At 37.5% G+C, this 20,867-nt stretch overlaps 1 protein-coding gene across 3 annotated transcripts in view; it reads right to left on the bottom strand.

Annotated features, from left to right (window-relative positions):
* SLC10A7 (solute carrier family 10 member 7) overlaps positions 1 to 20,428 on the bottom strand; it is a 252,547-nt gene extending 232,119 nt beyond the window's left edge. For 2 of the 3 annotated variants that reach the window (XM_044912605.1, XM_044912604.1), the window contains exons 1-4: positions 20,089 to 20,381; positions 13,132 to 13,214; positions 6,948 to 7,084; positions 2,485 to 2,560 (exon numbers count right to left, since the gene is read on the bottom strand). In XM_044912605.1, coding sequence (XP_044768540.1) covers positions 2,485 to 2,560; positions 6,948 to 7,084; positions 13,132 to 13,214; positions 20,089 to 20,188 — 396 coding nt within the window. In that variant the 5' untranslated portion in view covers positions 20,189 to 20,381. Of the gene's footprint in view, positions 1 to 2,484; positions 2,561 to 6,947; positions 7,085 to 13,131; positions 13,215 to 20,088 lie in introns of all 3 variants that reach the window. The other variant, XM_021679306.2, reaches the window with a different exon arrangement.
* Positions 20,429 to 20,867: the final 439 nt, after the last annotated feature.

The raw sequence follows: 20,867 nt of genomic DNA, 5'->3' as shown, positions 1-20,867 counted from the left end.
GAAAAAGCATTTTATAAGAAAGATGCAGAAAAAGCATTTTACAAAGTACAATATCCATTCATGATAAAAAAAAAAACCCTCTGCAATCCCCTCTTCACCTACTCAGTCAAAGTCTTGGAGTCATTCATGACCCCTCTCTTTTTCTCATATCCCACATTCAATTCATCAGCATATCCTCTGCCTTCAAAATACATCCAGAATCCAACCACATTTACTGCCTTCATTACCATCCTACTCTTCAAAAGACACCAGTAAGAAAATGAAGACAAGCTACAGACTGTAAAAAATATGTACAAAGCATATATCTATGCTTTGTAATGAAGGACTTGTATCCAGAATATATAAAACTCAAAAAGCTGATCAATAAGAAAACAAACCACCTAGTTAAAAAAAAAAAAAAAAAAGAAGAAGCCAAAAGATTTGATATTTTACCAAAGCAGACATGTATAGCAAGTAAAGACATGAAAAGATAATAATGCTTACCATTATTAGTAGCTGGGAGATATAAATTAGAGTAAAACCACAATGAGATACCTCTAGATACATATTAGAATGGCTAAGTTAAAAAGACTGGCAATACCAAGTGTTGATGAGCTATGGAGCACTGGAACTCCAGACACTGCTGTCTGAAACATAAAATGGTACAACCACTTGGGAAAATGGCTTGGCAATTTCTTAAAAAGTTAAATATACACCTGTGGTCAAAGAAGAGTGCTTGTTTATTGATAGAAATGGTCCACTTCAGAAGATACTCAGAAATGATTTAGAACTATTTATTGGTGATTCTTCCCTTGGTTGAAGATGCTAAACCATATACCTCCAGATGATCCAAACATTCCACTCCTAAGTAGTCCCAGGAGAAATGAAAGTACACATTCACTTAAAAGTTTCATACACAAATGTTCATAGCCCCAAAGTGAAAATGCCCAAATGTCCATCAACAGGTGAAAAGATAAACAAATTATGGTACACCCATAAAAAATAAGAATACTCAGCAATAAAAAAGGGCTGAATTACTGATACATACAACACAGATGAATCTCAAAATAATTATGGTGAAAAAAGAAGGCAGAAAAGAAAAAAAATGTATTATATGTGTGTGTACACACACACACACACATACACACACCCACATATACTATATAATTCCAGTAATACCAAAAACATACCAATAATTCCAAAAATACAAACTAATCTACAGTGACAGAAAACAGATCAGTGGTTGCCTGGGGAAGAGAGACAACCAGAAAGGCAGGAGGGAGGGATTACCAAGGAACACAAGAGAGTCTTGAGGATAATGGATATGTTCATTATCTTGATTGCGGTCATGGTATCACAGGTATACATACGTCAAAACATTAAATTGTTTCAATGTATGCAGCTTATTGTATGTCCACAATAATTCAATAAACCTATTTCTAAAAAGAATATAGCAGGTACTTAATAAATATTTTCAGAATAAATAGAGTGGATGAAAATAAAAACAAATGCTAAGAAAGCAAAATCCTAAGAATGAATCCTTTTTTTTTTTTTGAAGTAGGAACCCCTTATATCTTCCCTTCTTGAATAGTATTCTTTTCTGAATGAGGCACTGTAAATCGAAAAGGGGGAATAAGCTATCATGAAGCAAAGTCCCTCGGTATGAAGTTGTCATGCCTTTCAGCCAAGAGGAACCACCTCTAAGTAGCCCTGAAATGGACAACTGTTGTCCCAATATTACAAGCACTCTGCCACAGTCCTCTAGCTGCTGAATAATCTCTTTGAACTCATCTCAGAAACCTTGCCTCAGGGCGCCTGGGTAGTGCAGTCTGTTCAGCCACCCACTCTTGGGTTTGTTCAGGTCATGATTTCAGGGTCATGAGATCAAGCCCCATGTTGGACTCCCGACTCAGCACAGAGTCTGCTTGAGATTCTCTCTCCGACTGCCTGCCCCTCCCACCCCCCCTCCACTCTCTCTCCCTAAAATAAATAAATAAATCTTAAAAAAAAAAGAAAGAAACCTTGCCTCATTTCTCCTTTTTATATAATCTTTACTTGTCATTAAGTGTATATTGACCCTTTCTCCACAAATTTAGTTTGCTAGAAATTTTTTAAGAACTAAGGAATGGCCATAGGGGTATCCTCCGCTCATCAGTCTGGGAAGGAATTCTTGGATTGCTTGTCTTCTGTCTCCCAATTTCCCACTGAGATAGAAAAACCACCATCTCTTTTTCATTTACCTCCCTTGCCCCTCCTCTTTGAAATCCTAACTTCCACTCATCAGCATTAATTTTAGCATCATCCGAATTAATGAATATACCTACACTTCTTTCATAAGCTGCTATAGTTATGCGTTTTCTGTGACATGACTTCTTCATCATAAAATTAAATTTTAAAAATAAAATAAATAAATAAATAAAAATAAAAAATAAAACAAAATAAAAACAAATAAAATAAAAGTAAAGCATCTACTTATGTTTAAATAAAGTTAGCCCTATGACTCACCTCATTTCCACCAACTGCCTTGGTTAAAATCACTGCAGAAGACACAGGGGGAGGCATGCAACCTACTGTCTGCAAACTGAAAAATAAAAGAAAATGCAATTATAAGGTTTTTTCAATTATAAATAGCAATTCTCAAACTTTCAGCTCATAAAAAAAAATGTTCCTGTTGCTGTAACATCATTAAAGAACAAGCATGACATGATCATATACTTCTTGGATTCAAACCGTAGTAAATTTAGTTTTTCTTAAATTATGTGTATACTCCCCAGATCATGACAAGAAGTCTATTCTTTTAGTTTAGGATAGAAAACACATTGCATAACAAGCAAATGAAACTATGAGTAGTAAATCTAAATAATAAAGATATAAAACATTACTTATCACCCAAAGCATGGATATACTTTCTACCTACGAATATACATTCTAGACATAGCGAGTTGCTGGCCTGACTAAAAGTAGAAAAGTTCATATAGGGAACAGAGGCCACAGAGTGCCTGACTTTAACAAATTTTAAGTGCAGGATTACAGATGACCTCTTCTCGCTTTTGTAAGAATGTATCGTTTAATTTTGTAAGAATGTATCATTTAAGCTTTAGGCAATGAATTTACATTATCTCTGAAATCAGAAAAAAAAAAAGAAAAGCTTTAATTCATTTTGACTGAAAATGAGAAAACACTTTTAAAAGAATTTCCAGTTCAATTCAAGTCTTCTTTTAAGGTCTATTTTCCCAAGTGATGCTTAAATTGTCTGTCCTATTATCAATTCCCAATCTCTGAGCCTTTCTCATGATCATCACTATTATCATCACTGATACTTACTAAGCATTTACCATTTATAACAGATACTCTTCTAGATACTTTACTCACTTCTTCCTCACAAATATTTAAGGTAAATTCTATTATTATTCTCATTTTTACTGAAAACTGAAGTTAAAAGAGAAGTTAAATAACTTGTCCAAATTCACAAAGCCACCTACCAAGGATTAAACTCTTATTCTGGAATCTAGGGTCAAAGACTTATCTAGGCCTACTATTCTAGCCTCTCTGCATTCTATCTTTCCTACCCCCAACACTAGGGACAGGTCCTCCCAGGTATTTTCAATCTTTCCCTCTTTTCTGGCCCCTTCCCTTCTATGTACAAAAAACCAGAGCTCTCCCTGTCTTAAAAAAAAAAAAAAAAATCCTTCACTATTTATTGAATACATATCACACATGCATTCTATAGTTAGGATACTACACAAGGATGTGTATATATATATTTATATTTATTTATATATATATTTATATATTCCTACCTCCAAGAATATTCAATACACAAATGTAAATAAGTAACAGCAAAATGAGTACTGTTGCCATTACATTTCTAGCCCCAACCACCATTCCCAAATTTGTAGCTGCCTGTGACAGCCACCTCAAATTAAACATGTCTAATATTTTCTTTTTTTTTTAATGTTTTATTTATTTATTCATGAGAGTCAGAGAGAGAGAGGCAGAGGCAGAGGGAGAAGCAGGCACCCCATCTAGCAGGAAGCCCGATGAGGGACTCGATCCCAGGACCCTGGGATCATGACCTGAGCCGAAGGCAGATGCTTAACCATCTGAGCCACCCAGGCGCCCCCATGTCTAATATTTTCTAAAAAATCAGTTTCACCTCTGAATTGACTTATTTCTGTCAATGGGATACTTTTGGTGGGTTTTTTCCTAATGTCCAGTTTGAAACTTTGGAGTTACACATGGCTCCATTTGCTCCTCATAAATCAATTTATTACCACAACCAACTTCCCATTCTTCCCATGACTGTTGCCAGCATCCCTCTTCAGATGCTTTTTGCCCAAGTTTGGACTTCTATAAATGAATGGTCTCTCTACCTCCATTCTTTCCCTTTACACAACAAGGTAAGAAGGATGTGCTCAAAATATTTATTTATTTCAATGACTTAAACATGCTCCTGAGGTAGGAGTCTGCAACTCCCTCGCATTAACATACTGTGTACTCTCAAACGGGGGGAGGGGAACAGAGAAAAAGTGGGCTAGTAAGGGCTTTCCCTAACTTAGTTAGGCCAAGTGCTTTTTCCTTTAAGCTTCATATCCTGAGGTGAGAATTGTATCTTAGCTTCCTGAGATTGTAAGCCCTACTCTACTAATAACACACCCAGTACAATGCTATCAGATTAATCTTTCTTAATGACCACTTTTTAGCATATTGTTCTCTTGTTTAGTACATTTAAGAACTCCCCATCATCTACAGATGCAAACCCAAACGCCTCAGCCCAGTAGTTCAGGCCTTCTGCCACATGGCTGTGAGGAGATTTTTTTATCTTTGCCTCCCACTAACGCTTTATTTTTGAATTCTCTACTTTAGAAATACACAACCTTTGCTGAACCTCTTACCCTTTAACTCATTACACTACTTACCTAACAACTCATATGCTGCCCCACTGTGGTTGGTTACTATTTTATATCTCCCACATATCCAACTACCCTGGATGTTCCCTGAATACAAGAAAAATGAGTTAATATCTTCCTATTCCTTGAGTGCCCTTTACATGGGAAACAGTAACTATTTGTTCTTACTATGCATCATACATTGCTGCTCAAAAATGATGTCATCATAGTTCTGCCGTATTTTATGCTTTTCGGTGAAAATGTTATGCTCATTCTCTCCAACTCAATCTGGCCAAACCAGCGGTCTTAATTTCCCCTTCTTGTCCCACTCTGTTTCTCCTCAGCTAAGAAAATGATGCCACCAGTTACCCAGTGGCTCAGACCCAAAACCCAGAGTCATCCTTGATTCCTCCCTGTCCTCCTCTCTCCACATCCTATCCCCCTCTAGGTTCCGAGAGCTCAGTAAATCCTCCAGTGCCCATTTCTCTCTACTGCACAGTGACCTTACCACAGGAGCCTCCAAGCTGCTCTCCTAGGCTTCTCTCAGCCCCTCTACTATCTATTCTCCATGCAGCAGCACGGACAATAATTTGAAAATATAAATCCGACCACGACATTCCATCATTTAAATCCCTCCAGTAGCTTTCTGTCACATGCAGAGTAAAATCTGAATGCTTTTATCATGGACCTACAAGGCTCTGTGTGACCTGGTCCCTGCCTACCCTTCCAGCTCCAAGTCATATTATTCTTTCTCTGTATCACCAGGCTCTGGCCATCATCATCACTTTCCTGACCCTAGAACATACCAGGCTTATTCCTGCCTTACAGCCTTTGCACATTCTTTCCTTCTGCCTAGACCATTCTATCCCTAGAACTCTGCCATCTAAATTAATCACTGGCCTGCCCACCCAACCACTTTCAACCATATCACAGTTTTACTTCCCATCACTTATCTCCATCTTAGTCATCCGCTTACTTGGTTTATTGCCAATCACACCCAGGTCTTCTCAACCTGTAAAACTAACTGGCACTTTGCCATTTTTGTTCACTATTGTTTCTCTAACACCTATAATAACTCCTGGCACACAGTAGGAAGAAAACAAGTGACCTGAATAGATGAGTAAGTGATCTCAATTGAGATCCTGCACACCGTTACCAAAGCAGACAGTAAAAGTATGACTATCCTCATTATTTATAGGCAGGGAAAGTAAGGTTTAAATCTATGACATGACTTCTTCAAAGTCACACAGCAAGTTAGGGACAGGGTCAGAAAGGGATCTCGGGACTCTAAGTTCAGTGTTTTAACTATTAGACTATTATACCATGCTGCTAAAATGTGGTTAGTTTTAAACCACTTCAAATAATTTTTTAAATTCATTAAATCCCTTTAATAAACATGGCATTTTTAATGGAAGAAAAGAGTCTAATAAAAATCTATTGTTAATTCAACTATCATATCAAACATAGAACAAGTAAAAAAAGTGTTTGTTCCCTATATATATTTTTTCTTTCCTATACATTTAAAAAACATTTCTTAGACTCACCTACTATCTGTATACGTTCGGTAAGATACAGAATGTACAAGCTAAAGCACCCAACTGACAGCACATCTAACATCTTCTATTCCCTTCCATCTCTCTCCCAACACAACTTTTTAAAATTCCCAGAAGAGTGTCCATCCCAGAACCGTAAGATTAAACATGACAGTGTATTTTAAGATTCTGTTATAATTAAGAGCACACTTATGTTGATGAGCACTGAGTAATATATAGAATTGTCAAATCACTATATTGTACACCTGAAACTAATATCACACTGTATGTTAACAATACCAAAATTACAATTTAAAAAAATTTACTAATAAAACCCTTAGAGAGAAGAAAAAAAAAGATCGTGTTTTAAAATTCTTTGGTGACTCTCCTTGATGAACACTATCATTTTAAAGGATAATAATTTTTCAAATTTTTTTTCCTTATAAAATACCACACGTAAGCCCTTTTGTATATAGTTGCCACAGAAACAATAAAGTCACCACAGATGCCTCATTAAAAGTGGACCCTTCCAAATATTTAAACGTACCCTTTTAAAAGCCATTCATTGATGGGTGTGATTGATAAAAGCTGAAGAAAAAGCCATATTGTTGCTGGGAAGAATGCAAGCGTAAAGATCTGAATGAAAAGGTGCAGTTTTATATGCACCAAAGCACTGGTCAGCTCCTGCAAAAATGAAAGACACAAAACAGCAAAGGTAAGAAAACTATTTTTCTGAAGAGAGACTGATACTAAAATAACATCAAATAAATTAGTTTTTAATTTGGAATTATTTCAGAGCTAAAATCTTTACCTCTAAGTATATGCATAACAGACTTTAAGGGGGGAAAAGAGGTATTTTTATACAAAATTTCTGAAAAATTCTAATTTTTTCTGAATATACAATATACCCCAACAATTCAGATTTGTAAAATTCTGGACCAAAACTGAGCCAAGTACCTTTACATTAGTATAGATCTAAGGATTGTTGACGCTATGAACAAACATGTATATAACTACTTAAGGACCTATCACATTTTAATTAAATATGATTAATCTCTAAGAAGGCTTCACTCTGGCAAGATATTACCAAATCTACACACAAATAATAATTTTTAAAAATGTTTTCCCCAACAGTGTTCTATAATTCAAAATGGCTTTTTCCCCCCAAATCAACTTTCTGGATTTTTTTGCTAATGCTTACTGAACAGCAGCTATGTGCCATGCTCTGAGCTTGTCACTTTATGTATGTTATCTCATTTAATCCTCACAACAACCCCACCAGATATTATTAATCTATTTTACTGAGGAGGAAATTGAGGTGGGGAGCCACCATTCAGTGCAGTTCAGAATCGAACTCATTTCTGGTATGCTAGCAAACTCATGTCTGTTTCATCCATCGTGCCACACTACTGCCCCAGACGAAAGAAAGTCACATTAAACACGACAAACCAGGGCGCCTGGGTGGCTCAGTTGGTTAAGCGACTGCCTTCGGCTCAGGTCATGATCCTGGAGTCCCGGGATCGAGTCCCGCATCGGGCTCCCTGCTCAGCGGGGGGTCTGCTTCTCCCTCTGACCCTCTTCCCTCTCGTGCTCTCTGTCTCTCATTCTCTCTCTCGCAAATAAATAAATAAAATCTTAAAAAAAAAAACAAAAAACAAAAAAAACAAAAACACGACAAACCAGGCACATGCTCTATGTCTCACAGCTAAAAAAGGATAATGAGTTAAATTTGGGGGTTCAAATATGTACAAACTAACAAGCACTTGCATTTGGATTTCTTTGAGTTATAGCATTATTCAGTTGAAATAAATTCAGAAAGTAGCAGAAAAAATACTATAAAAATAAGTGCTATAAAAAAGTCCAATAAAATATGCAAGAAGTCATTAAAGCACAAAGATGCCAGAGATTCACTGGTTACAAGCATAGCACTGGACTGCCTCCCCTCGTTCAAGGAAGACTTTTAAGAAGTCCTGAGCCTCAGAGACATTAGCCGAAGTCCATCAGTTGGATGGACAGTGGGTTAATGCTGACTCTGCTCACCACGTTCAGGGATCTGTCTCATCGGCTCACACTACACATCTCCCTGTGTGAAGACACACAGCAGTGCTATGTGGCCACCAAACATCTCTAATGACACCTAAGTAATTTCTGGCCATCTGGGTCTAACTTCGGACAGATGGGAGGCCCAGGGCAGACCAGAAGCCACACCAGGTCCATGGATCAGATCTAAGATCAAAGGAGTCATCCTTACACCGTATCAGAATTCTTAAAGTTTCACCCTGAGAAAAGAGGAGCACCAGCAGTTCCAAGAATGCTCAGCAGTTTCAAAACCAAATCCCACTCAAATATACTCAGATGTGGTCGATAAATACCAAGTAAATGTTAATATTTTAATTTTTTAACTGTAACAAAACGATGAGCCAGAATGCAGTTACTAAGGAATTTGCATATACTTTAGATAGGAATATGAAACAGCATAACTTTTCTGAAAAGTAACTTGGGAATATATTTCAAAGACTATAACACGATTCACATTCTTGGATCCCGAAGTGTTATGTCTAGGTACTTATTCTAAGGATATAAAATGTGGTTATAAGTATTTATATACAGAATTGATCACGACAGCATCATCTAGTATAGCAAAATTAGGAAACAAATTAAAAGTCCAAAAATGGGTGAATAATTAAGTAACTTAAGGTATAACAAGACTGTTACGAGCTAGTGAAAACCATGTTAAAACTGTGTTGACAAGCATGTGGTAACACAAGATCTCTTCCCTACTTAACCACGAGAAGTATAAATTGGCACAACTTAGGGACAGCAATCTGGCAATTCATTCCTTCAGTCAACAAACACTGAGAACCTGACACTTTTCGAGGTACTTGGAATATCTGTCACAACTTACACTGCACATAACATTTGACTTAGCAATTCTACTTCTAGGAATTAATCCTTCACATTTTCTCCCAAACATGGGAAAATGGACAATTTTTAGGTTATCGTCTGCTGCATTTTTTTAACAGCGAAACCTTAAAAATTACCTAAATGTCCATCAATGAGGACTAATAAAATACATTATGACAAATTCATAAAATGGAATGCTTTCCAGCACACAAAAAGAAACAAGGAGTTCTTTATGTACTGATATGAAACAATCTCCAAGATAGGTTTTTTGAATAAAACAAGACAGGGTGACAAGCAGTACAAACACCATAGCTTGAAAGGGGGGCACATATGTTTTACACAGAATATCTCTGGCAAGATACAAACTATTAACATTGGTTATCTCCAGATATCTGACATAGGGGAGAAAAAAAGACTCCTCATCATATATACCTTTGTACCCTCTGATTTATGTTCATAAAAGTAAACAAAATGTAAATTTTATATACATGAAGAAAAATTAAATTAATATATTAAATTACATGAAAAATTATAATTTTACAAGTTACATGGGAAAAAAGATTATTTATGTGTGGGCATAGGTGACATATATGCAAGTATACATATACAATTTTTTAAAATATTTCCTTTTTAAATATTCTGTATGTAAAACATGTTTAGGAAAAAAGGGACTAAAAATCACAGAGATGTTACTACTAGTTGTTTTTATTCTTTCTAATCTTTCTACAATGGGGAAATACTACTTTTATAATCAGAAAAAGTTATAAAAAACAAAATGTAGTTTAAAAATACTAGCTGATGTAATAAATGACAATTATAAGCAATTGCCATTGCATCAGATCAATGGAACAATAAAGAATCCAGCAAAATGAATCACAAAGGCTGACCATGTTGGGTCATGAGGGGCCTTTTGACAACAGCATTATATTTTCCATATCTTCTTCATATAACCATAAAGATAAAATACGGTAACAATGGAAAAGAAAAAGCCAGTGAACACTATCACATCCAAAATAGTATTATTCCATACATACCCATGCAGAATTTAGGGCCATATACTCAGATAAATGCTGTCATGAATAATTGAAAAGTTGATTCTGCATGACATTTTATTTATTCACATGTAATACAGGTCAAATTCCATTAAAATAAACTTAAGGAGAGACTCCAAATACTGATTATACCAGAGTTATCACTGACAGTATCAAAAATTGCTTAAAATCAGGGACTCTGACTGAGATGTAGAAAGATTTTCATACATACCAATTTCCCTTCTAACCCTTATTTGACCTTTATTTGATTCAGTTTCTGAGAATCAGTCTCATAGCTCTGGGCTGGAAACAAGCAGCAAGAACCTAAAATTTAAAATTTGCTATATTTACTTCTAAGGTAATAGAACTTCAAAAAATAATCTGTTTAGGAAAATAAGAAAAGATCTGTATATTCTGCCCTACTCAGGACCCTTTCCAGGCCCTGAGCATTTTGCTCATCTTTGTTTCCAACCCAGTGCCAAACACAGTGCCTTGTAGCCACAGGCATTTCATGGTATTATGAGATTGGTCCTGTCATGGTTTGCTAAGTGACAAATCCTCTGAAATTGTAGCTCCTAACTAGCTAAACATAAAATATATTTCAAATGTGACTTATTTGACTTTAATACATAAATTTTCAGAAAACATTTCAACAGGTATTTTAAAATCTAGAAATAGTCATAAAACTGAAGACAGCATTAATCTTTTTAGTATTAACACACAGTTCTTTATGATTTTAATAAATTAGCAAGACAAATTTTAGAATATACATCATTACATCAATGTATGGGTAATACTGCATGAAATGTTCAGTATAAATCAAACTTGAATGGGACCACTATAAATGCTCAAATAAACTCAAGTCAATAATAATTTACTGTCTCCTGTGTGTGAAAATGCACTATTCTAATAGGGCTCAAAAACAGTAGTCCCAGCTGAAATAAACGTAAGATTATTAACTAGAAAATAAATAACAAGACTGCTACCTCCTAACTTAAAACTGTTCAGTTGCCCAGGAAATTAGCAGGGCTTAAAGATGGTTTAACATACAATGATGCAATCTAGAACATCTTAAGTTAAATGGATCTTGAAAATGACTTAATGTAGTATAGTTTGAAAAGGGCCATTGATGGAAGAAATGGCTTTGATGGCTACTTAGATACCGTGATAAAGCACAGGATTAAGGCATTTCATCATTAGATCCAAATTAGCTGGATCTGAAGGTTTCCTAGGTGCTTACAGAAGACTTTGGTCCTTAGAGAAATGCTGATAAGCTGACATTCTTCCTTCTTAAACTCCTGCATCCCACAAAGTTGGCTGCTTCACAGAATCACATTAAGCAAGAAACTAGGGGTGAGAGAATCAAGTCTCTTGCCAGATATCTCATGGCATAAGTAACAGCTGTAACCGTTAAGCAACCACCAGGGGACATAGTTAGAGCAACATCCCAAGAAGAGGACTTGGGTAAGGCAGCTGCTCTGCAAAGGGCATTAGCCACAACCAGCAGGAAGACCTCCAAGGAAGAACAGTCCAGCACCATGTGAGTAGCAAATATTTTTCTGTATCACTAGGCCCCATATTTGAGAACCAATAGAACGAAGATGTTGACAGAAAAAATCTGTGCCCTCTAAGAACTGATAATAGTCCTTTCGTGTCAATATAATTTGCAAAAACTAGATTTAACACATTTAGGAAATTCTATCCCATGTCAGTTATTTTCAGAAGAACAGGTAGTAAGGGTAGTCAGAATTTTTAACACAAATTTATCAGATACTACACAGGGATCCCATCTATATAAAAAATGCTCCAATAGAAAGATTTATACCAACCAGGTAACTACAGAATACATAAATTTAGTAAAACCATATTTTTTCCATATTGCTATTAGGATGGCCAAAGAAAGAGGTAACTAAATTCGGTCCTCATTCAAATCACACTTAAAAGAAAATAAGTAAAGCAAGACATGATGCTGAAACAAAATTTCAACTTTTAAAGCTATCCCCCACCAAAAAAATCCTTGCATAGTAAGATTTCCCTAACTATATAAGAATAAGCATCTTATAAGAACTTAAAAAACCCTAAGTAATTCTTTCAAAAATAAATAGACATTTTTCTCCTTTTTTCCCTTCTATTATAAATCAAAAGAGAATCATAAATTCTACTCATTCCTCTCTTGGATGTTAAAAATGTCTGATTTCTTTAATTCTAGGAGAATCCCAGGTTCAGCAACACTTGGATCAATAAATAACATTATCTACATGTCTTCATGATGAATTGTGACATGGTATGAAAAATCTCAATTTCTCTCTTAAAACATTTATTAATATTTAATAGCTATGCCAGCAAAGAATATACTTTAAAACATACAAATTAGTTAAAAGTTATAACATGCATCATTTGAGCAGCATGAGTCCTGACAACAAAAGTTCATTCACGGAAGTTATGGAAACCCAACTAAACATCCATAACTTAAATGTGCCACAGTATTCACCACCACAGTCACCACCACAATCTGAGGAAGACCTAAAGTAGATGCTTCATTCAGTTCAGTTGCTGTATTAAAAACATACCCATTATAACCATACCTTCAGGGTCTGTGTTGTTCAACTACAAAATTTCTATAATATGTAGGTTCAAAACACAGTCCTTTGCTGAAGTTCAAGTTATCTTTTGTTACAGTGAAGCCTTGAGGCCATAGTTACATACATCTTTACAAAAGAATTCTGAAATTTTGAAATAATAAGCAGAAATTAAATTTTTCTCCCTGCTTATCACATGCCCCATAGGTTACAGTACCTCTGTTTTTAATGATAGTCCACTGTTAAAGAATATTGTTGCAACAGCAATGTAGGAGACGGTTATTTCTGGCTTCAGTGGTCCTAAAGAGACAGAAATGAGTTACTGTTAGATAAGAATTTTCAGCAGATAACTTAGTATGAAAGAAGAATCCATTGGGGGAGGGCAAATGGTGCTTCAAATCTTAGTGTTGCCCTAGTATACTACTGTTCTGACAGAGTTAAGCATTTGCTGCGATGCAGTCTAACTCCGAAGGGGATTTTCCAGAAGGCAAGGACCATGACTGTCCAGTTCAGCACAGGATCCTCAGACCAGAAGAACACTCTCCTGGGTGAGAGCAGATAGGCAACCTCCTTTAGTATTAGGACCTAATTGCATCTGCCACAGTATCAGTGTTTATATAACAATCAAAATTCCCCAAACCAAAAAAAAAAAAGAGAATCAGTGGAAGAAGGTCCCTTCTCTTTAGCAAATATTACTTTACTCCTTCTAGGATACCAGAAATAAAACTTGTATTCATTCACACATTCAGTTCTGCCCAAGGGTATTCATTTCTACAAATATTTTTTGAGCACTTACTATGTGAATGAGATAACACATATAGAGTAATAGAGTACTAACGATAGGTTAGGTTTGCAATTATTATTACACTGTGCCAGGCCCTGGCTATACTGTAGTGAACCAGACAATCCTGATTTTGCCCTCTGGAAAATCCTCTCTGGAATTAGGCTGGCATCACCCCAAATGTGTTAATGCTATGAGGACAATAACAGCAACCCTGATACTTACTTCTTTTTGTAGCCTATATACAATTGTCTTAAAGACCCAATGTGTTAACCAAAGAACAACATTCTTTTAAAAGATGTAGTCTGAGAAAATGCCATTTTGTACTTATGTACCAGTGGTTCTCCAGCAACTGCAATTTTGCCTCCCACAGACATTTGGCAACGTTTGGAAATTCTTTTTGGTTGTAATAACTCAGCAAGTGGGGTGTGTTACTGGCATCTAGTAGACAGAAATCAGGAGTTCTGCTAAACAACCGAGGAGGCACAGGACAGCCCTCCCAACAACAAAGAATTAACATGTCCAAAATGTCAATAGTGCTGAGGTCAAGAAACACTGGCATATGCCAACATTTAAAAATCTGATCACCTCATATTTGACATTCTATTCAGCCCTCTCATGCTGAGTTGAATAGTGTCTTCCAAAATTCATGTCCACCCAGAACCTATGAATGTGACCTTATTTAGAAATTGGTTCTTTGCAGATAGATGTAACCAAGTCAAGATGAGGTCTTATTGGATTATGGTGGACCCTAATCCAATGATTAGTATTCTTACAAGTAGAGGTAAATTTCGACAGAGTCACGCACAGAGGGAAGATGGCCATGTGAAGACAGAAGCAAAGCCTAGAATTATATTATCATAAGCCAAGAAACACCAAGGACAGCCGGCAACCACCACAAGCTAGAAGCCAGGAAGGATTCATCCCTAGAGTCTTAAGTGGGAGCATGGCCCTTGACTTCAAAATTCCAGTCTCCAGAATAATTTCTGGAAAATAAATCTCTGTTGTTCTACACCACCCAGTTTGTGTGAATCTGGTGTGGTAGCATTAGGAAACTAAGACCCTCCCTTATGCAACAAGACCACAATCATAGCTCCACCGTTCCCTGCGGCCCTCCACCATACCCACAGGTATTGCTCGATAAGTAAGACCAAGCTCAGGAAAAATCACCATTCAGTCAACAAATATTTACTAAGCAACTCTGATATTTTAGGCATTTGTACTGTATCAATGAACAAAAAGAAACAAAGATCTTCTCAAATATAGCAATAAATTCTTGTATATACTTGGCATTTAAACAAATTATTTTGCTGAGATCTGAGAAAAGGGAGCAAAAGGAAGAAGGCAAGTGCAAAAGGCATTACATTTCAAGGCAGTAAAAGTATTCCAAAACTTAAAAAGAGGTGCATTTTTTATACTTGTGAGTGAATCTGTCTCTACAGCTCACACTTAGAAATATGTTCTCTACAACTGAGGAAGCTGATTCAGGAACAGATTTTAAAGTCAAGGAATCTGACTTGTTTTGGAAGTAAATTCCTTCCAGGAATTTTAAATTGTTTGTTTGTTTGTTTGTTTGAACTCATTTTTATTCTCCTCCAATCCTGGGGTGCCTGGGTGGCTCAGTTGGTTAAGCGACTGCCTTCGGCTCAGGTCATGATCCTGGAGTCCCGGGATCGAGTCCCGCATTGGGCTCCCTGCTCAGCAGGGAGTCTGCTTCTCCCTCTGACCCTCCCCCCTCTCATGCTCTCTCTCTATCTCATTCTCTCTCAAATAAATAAATAAAATCTTTATTCTCCTCCAATCCTTTGCTTTTTATGAGACCTTATTCTTGTCAGCTACACCTCTGCCCACAGTGGAGCCCCAGAATTTCTATATGGGATGAGTTAAAATGAGCAATGTGGTCACAAAGGAGAGCAGGGGACTTGTCCAAAGATGTACCTCCACAGCAGGGACATGGTTTCCTTAGACTGCATGTTTCTTTGGGGCAGCTAAAGCATCTACGTTAGTTGGCCAACAACTATATTTTTTTAAGAAGCTAACTCTTCCATGCTACACACACAAACACACACACACACAAACACACACACACACAAATACACATGATAATTATGAACTGATTGGCATAATTCAGTGGAATGATTCCTGGCTTTTAATGTTTTAAATTCTAGAGACGGGGTACACGGTCTTTTGTATTAGATGCACATCTAAACAACTTTAATCCATGGAAGAACATGATGAAGATATTCCATGTCTTCCTACAATGTACCTTTCAAAAGCCTGGGAGGCTCAACTGGTTAAGTGTTCGACTCTTGATTTCGGCTCAGGGCATGATCTCGGCTCAGGGCATGATCTCAGGGTCGTAAGATCTAGCCCTGCGCTGAGCTCCATGCTGGGCGTGGAACCTGCTTTAGATCTCTCTCTCTCCCTCTCCCCCTATTCCTCTCCCGCCTCTCTCTCCCTCTCTTAAAAAAAAGGTGGGGTGAAGAAGGAATTAATTCTGATTTCAAGAAACCTAAAGCCCCTTTGAGAGGTGATCAACTGAAATGCTAATAGATTGCCCAAGTTGGGGATGGGGACCTAGAAGTCACACAGGCCTGAAATAAACACTTGGTAAATATTTGCCCAGAGGTGAGAGTTGAGACTACATATAAAAATGAGATCTGGCCTCTCTCCAAGATAATGATTATATACTCCATGTCACCAAAATAGATCTGAATAAGATCTGAATCTTAAGATGGCTATAAAGTTCAAAGCAGAAATAAAAGTTTTAGCTTTTCCTTTAAACAAAAGAAAAAAAAAAGTTTCTCAGTGAAAATGGAATAGGGTAGCAAAATCAGAAGAAAAATTAGCCAGAAAAAACGAGGCAATTTTTGGGCTCTCCAAATCCATGCTTTTTATTGGGGGAGATAAAAGAAAATGATTTGGAATGCTTAAAAATGCAAGGAACTATTACCATTTCATAAAATCTACTCATCACCAAGTAAATTTCACTTCTAAACCTAATCTAGGATATTAATGCGAACATACTTTAGCTTCAACATGTTTCTGCTTATGTTTTTTAATGGAAAAACAAAGCAGTTTCCTTTTAGGATTTATGTCTTATTAATGTCAATAATCTAAATTAAGATGCAGGTAGAAATGAGAAACTTACTCTGTCCTTCCAAAGAAGGAAACCTTTCTGTTCCCAAGAATGAATAGCACAGTGTTAGACTCTGGTAAACTCTAAGGTGTGCATAGCTCAGGGCTTCCCTAGGTTGCACTGGAACTGGAACAGATTATCAACACCTCAGAATCTACACATTTACATTTACCCCGACTATTTTCAACTTCTCCTATATATTTAAAAATGAAATGTACCTGAGTAAAAAGGACAGTGAACTAAGAATTAAATTATCTAGGCTAGTACATGTGATGCTTTTTCCCACTTGGAAAGTCATTCAACATCTCTAATTTTCAGGTTTCCATTACCTATAAATTTCCTGTGATACATAATTCACCTATTGGCCGTACAGACTGTTTTTAAAGGGAGGTCAGATCAAAGGTATGATATTTTTAAGTGCAGAGGTCTTGCACTTAAATCACTTCAGTATAAAGAGTGTAGTCGTTAAGGTACTGACCCAGGTAAAGATGAAGTGAACATCTTAACAAATTTAAGACTACCAAAACTTTTCCTATTTAAAAGAATGTCTAGGAAACTGTTCTATTGAAAATTGTTCAGTCAATATGAAGGCACTAAAAATCACAGTCCCCAAGTGTACAGAGCCCATAAATGCAACCTATGACTAAAAATTATAAGTACAAAAAAATAGAAATAAAAAAATAAAAATTACAAGTACAAAGAGGTGCTTTGGAGGCGCCTGGATGGCTCAGTTGGTTAAGCATCTGCCTTCAGCTCAGGTCATGTCCTGGGATCAAGTTCTGCATCGAATGGGGCTCCCTGCTCATCAGGGAGTCTGCCTCTCTCTCTCCACTTGCCTCTCCCCCAGCTCATGCTCTCTCTCAAATAAGTAAACAAAATCTAAAAAAAAAAAAGAGGTGCTTTTGACCATTCTAAAGAGCAAGATGTAATAGAAACATTTTCAGCAACCATTCTTCTCCTTATCCTAGATTTTTGTTGTTTTAACTTGTGAAGTGAAAAGTGTTATTTGGTACTATTTGGAGGTTTATTTTTACTTAAGAGGTTTCACAGGTGGGAAGGTCAATTAAAAGCTCAACAGAATTATCAAGAACTTAGCCTGACAGCCTATATAAGAAATCCCAAACAATCGTTTGTTCTAATTTTTTGGAAAAAGTAATTTTTGCACATGGACAGTTATCAAATCACATGAGTACATTGTTATTTAATATTAGCTGATTCTGCTCTGCTCTTTTGAGCTAAAATTGAGGCACTGAAAATGCCTTTATTGTAGAGTCCTTCTTTATAATATTCATTTTAAATTATTTTTGCCAAGAAAATTTGTATGGGTTTTGCAACTAGTATGAAAAAAAATGGAGAGCCCTGGTGTCCAGTGCCTCTTTCTTGAGCTAGCCAACTAACCAAGGATGATCACCTGACCTCAGGTCTCAGTATCTTCAACTGTAAAAGCATCTTGTTGGCTTAAAATATTTAAAGGTCCCTTTCAGCTCTTAACATTCTACTTTTATAATTAAACGAGGAAGTTAATTATCCTGGATTAATGGCTTAAGTACCGGTAAAAATCGGAAGCAATTATTTCTAAGATACGATAATATACCAAAACTTCAAGAAGCAGAGTCAGAAGGAACAAATAAGATTACAGAATCCATCTTTCCTAGGGCTTTGAAGAAGCCCTAGGAAAATGATTCAGCATTCAATAACCCTTCTTCCACAGCATCCTGGGAATATAAAATAAAAAGCATTTTACCAAAGGTAGCCCCTGCAGATTTAAACATAAAGATAATACATCACCTGTAATTACACCTTAACAATGAGCAAATAAGAGATCTAACACCATAAGCTAGAAAGTGTGCTGCTGAAGCTAGTTAAGTGTACATTCCAGATCACCACAAAGACACTCTAACTTTAATTCTGCCCATCCAGCTAGCTCCAGGAACAGAGCGTACTCATTTGACAGAACTTGAAACAGCATTCACAAGTTTTCCAAAAGCTCCCAGGGAAGCCAGGTCAAAGATCTTCAGAAGGAGAAACCATGATGAACATCAGCTTTATTCTCAGTTACATATTCTACACATTTTGTATTAAATTGAACATAGAAGGAAAAAACATAAAATAAATAAAAAGTTTTAATCCTCATAATCTTTGTTCAAATAATTCCTTTTAAAATATTCCCTGCAGCTACTTCTAAATGGAGGAATTGAGGGTAGATGGTAGAAGGAACCACTGTTCCAATGAGAGATCATTTCATTCACTTCCAACATGTTTTAACAAAGAGGTATATATAACTTCAAATAGCTTACTGAGCACTTCCTAAAAGACTGTGTGTGCTGAATTCTGTTCTTAATTGTCCCTGTTGTATGACTGACCTATTAAAACTATCAATAAAGGTAGAAACTGACAAGGTCAAAAAGACAATGAATTGAAGAAATTCAATTAATGTTTATGAAAAGTAGGACACGATTGTCTAAGGGTGAAAAGGCAGGGAGGAGAATAAAAGACTAATAATATTTCCAGTCGTTTCCACCAACGCCCACCTCCACAGTACAAGGCTCCCACTATTCAGAAACCTGAGTATGATTTTAGCCTGCCTACATTTCCTTGCCAAAATACACACTACACATAGCCTAACACAGACTGTATCTGTTAGAGTACTAACAACTGAGTCCTGGCAGCACACGGAAGTAGTGTCCTGTAATGAAAAAGTGCAACGTGTCAGTCGGCTTGGGAGTTTCTGAAGCGGCGGCAATTGCAGCAAATCATCATTCTGCAACATGTGGGCCACAAAATCTGAATTGGAGAATGAAGGGTATCCCTTTTTCTTTTTCTTCCCCACCCCCTTTTTTTAAACGTGGGGGCGGGGAAGGGGGGGAGATCCGGAAATAGACAAGGTAATGATGGCCACTCCAAGATAGATAAGGAACTCCTGGCAACCTAGCGTCCCTTGGGATAGGATGCTACTTTGAAGGCAAGAGGAGTAAGTTTCACTCTCAGTAAGCTCACTCCTTAACACTATGGATACTCATTGATTGTTCGTGGAAAAGGTAACCTGCGTTCAAATTCCTTTGCCCCATTCCTAATTACAATCTGGGGTCGGTAAATTAGAACATCAGCAAAAGGGCCAAATGACACCCCGAGCTGGTCAGTGCCCTTGAGAGAACTATCCACTTCCCGACTACGGTCTCCCCCTCCTTTCCCAGACTCAAAAATTAGTTTTGAAGTGGGAATCGCGATGGAGCGTTCAGAGGTGCAGCACTTACCCCCATTCACCCCTATAGATGGCTCCAGTTTAGCTCCGGCGATCGCCAGCACTATTCCAATCATGAACCATTCTTTCCTCATTCTCTCCAGCAGCCTCATGTTTGTTAGGGTGGGTGGGTTTTGTTTATTTGTTTGGCTTTTTTTCTTTTTAAGCTGCGATCGCTTAATCCCCGGGGCGTCTCCACACTTTCCACGGTCCCTCCAGACATGCAGCAGAGCAAGTCAAATTGCGACTTGTAAACTAAAGACCAGGGGGTTGCTCCGGCGGCTTTGAGGAGGGCTGGGAGTAGTAGTATCCAGTGACAGGGAAGTCTCAGTGAGCGCCGCCATCACTACCACACGCCTCATAATAGACGCGCACGTTGCCACGGCAGCTCTATCCGCGGCTCCCAAGCACAAATGCTCTGAAGCAGACACGGGCCAAGTCGGCCAAGGCAGGCGATCAGATAAGGGAAACTGGCTGCCTGGTGTGGCTGACAGACGCCACCGCCAGGACCTGCGGAACCTTAGGAATGACTGGTGTTCGGAGAGACGTTAGACTTCACAGCCACCCAGCCTTATCGAGGGTCCCGCTCCAACAAACTTTTAGGCACAGCTGCCCGCGCCCCTGGAGCACATCCATGGAGAAACTTTGTTTTGCTTTGCCATGAACTTGCGGGAAAGGTTAGCATGGACTCCGGGCAGGGATTTCTCCGTTGGCAGCTGCGGCGGCGGGGTTCAGGGTTTTTTTGGTGGCGCGCTTCTTCGGGGCATTACGACGCTCCCCCGACGCCGGCGT

Source organism: Neomonachus schauinslandi, chromosome 2, assembly GCF_002201575.2.
Source record: "Neomonachus schauinslandi chromosome 2, ASM220157v2, whole genome shotgun sequence".
NCBI lineage: Eukaryota > Metazoa > Chordata > Mammalia > Carnivora > Phocidae > Neomonachus > Neomonachus schauinslandi.
The sequence above is the reverse complement of the archived record's forward strand: the minus strand, read 5'-3'. Positions and strand labels throughout refer to the sequence as shown.